This window comes from Seriola lalandi, unplaced genomic scaffold (genome assembly GCF_002814215.2).
Source record: "Seriola lalandi dorsalis isolate HSWRI2012SDOR001 ecotype SW California unplaced genomic scaffold, Sedor1 jcf7180001979363, whole genome shotgun sequence".
NCBI classification, from domain to species: domain Eukaryota; kingdom Metazoa; phylum Chordata; class Actinopteri; order Carangiformes; family Carangidae; genus Seriola; species Seriola lalandi.
This window is the reverse complement of record NW_019450029.1, coordinates 1-924: the sequence shown is the minus strand read 5'-3', so window position 1 is coordinate 924 and position 924 is coordinate 1. Positions and strand designations below refer to the sequence as shown.

Below are 924 nucleotides of genomic sequence, written 5' to 3'. Positions count from 1 at the left end.
ATTGTTTTCGTTGCCGCAGTGACCGTGGACAGATCTACATCGGCGATGACAACGCTCTGAGCCTGATGGTCAGCGCTGCGAACCAGGGAGAGGGCGCCTACGAGGCCGAGCTCCACATCTACCCTCCGCCACAGGCCGACTTCATCGAGGTCGTCCGCACTCAGGTTCGTCTCCGTCACCCAGAGCTGGAAATCAGGTTTTAATACCAGAGCTTCTGCACACACACACACACACACACACAACACACACACAACACAATACTGTCTTTGGCACCTAAATTTAACTCAAGAACCCAAAGTTCTCAGATATTAGAAGATTGAAAATATCCCTAATGGAGCTCAGGACTCCCCCTCTATGACTGGAACCAAACTACGACAGTTACGTGGCAGTAATTAGGCTCACACACTCTGATAAACAAACTGTTCCCAGGAAATCTCTGGATCTCTGACAAACCCGTTTCAGGTTCTGTCGTCAGCGGGAGATAAAACTGAGATGTTACTTTGTGGTTTCTGCAGGTCTTCACCAGGCTGTCCTGTGCGTACAAGAAGGAAAACCAGACCAAGATGGTGGTGTGTGACCTGGGAAACCCCATGAAGGGAGGAACCACGGTCAGTGGACAGATAACTGAACCAGTGGGCGTGTGATCATGTTGCATTCTGGGTGTTTTTTTTGGTGCTACTCTGACACGTTTGTGGGGGATGGTGGAGCAGATTTAACTAGAAAGTCAGATATCAGGGGGAAACATGAGGAAACAAAGGAAATGACAGGAGCAGCTGTGGATTGTGCAGATTACTTTGCCTTGAAATGAAGGAGAACTTGAACGTGTAACTGTTAATGTCACATTCACTGGCATTGAATTAATGAGGTGCTGTCGACACAGTCAGAAAATATAAACAAGATGTTTATCGAGGGAGTTTTGTGACT

The 924-nt window shown here is 47.6% G+C and overlaps 1 protein-coding gene across 1 annotated transcript; it reads left to right on the top strand.

The window, feature by feature from the left end:
* The first annotated feature begins 23 nt into the window (after positions 1–23).
* On the top strand, positions 24–659 carry LOC111658350 (integrin alpha-V-like). The gene is made up of 2 exons (XM_023410837.2): positions 24–164; positions 516–659. The coding sequence occupies exons 1-2, from the start codon at positions 66–68 to the stop codon at positions 642–644; spliced, it is 228 nt and encodes a 75-aa protein (XP_023266605.2). The 5' UTR covers positions 24–65; the 3' UTR covers positions 645–659.
* The last annotated feature ends 265 nt before the right edge of the window (positions 660–924 follow it).

Coding starts and splice junctions, on each gene's coding strand:
- LOC111658350 (XM_023410837.2), top strand. CDS start 66: ATGGTCAGCGCTGCGAACCAGGGAGAGGGCGCCTACGAGGCCGAGCTC. Junction 165..515: donor TCGAGGTCGTCCGCACTCAG/GTTCGTCTCCGT, acceptor TGGTTTCTGCAG/GTCTTCACCAGGCTGTCCTG.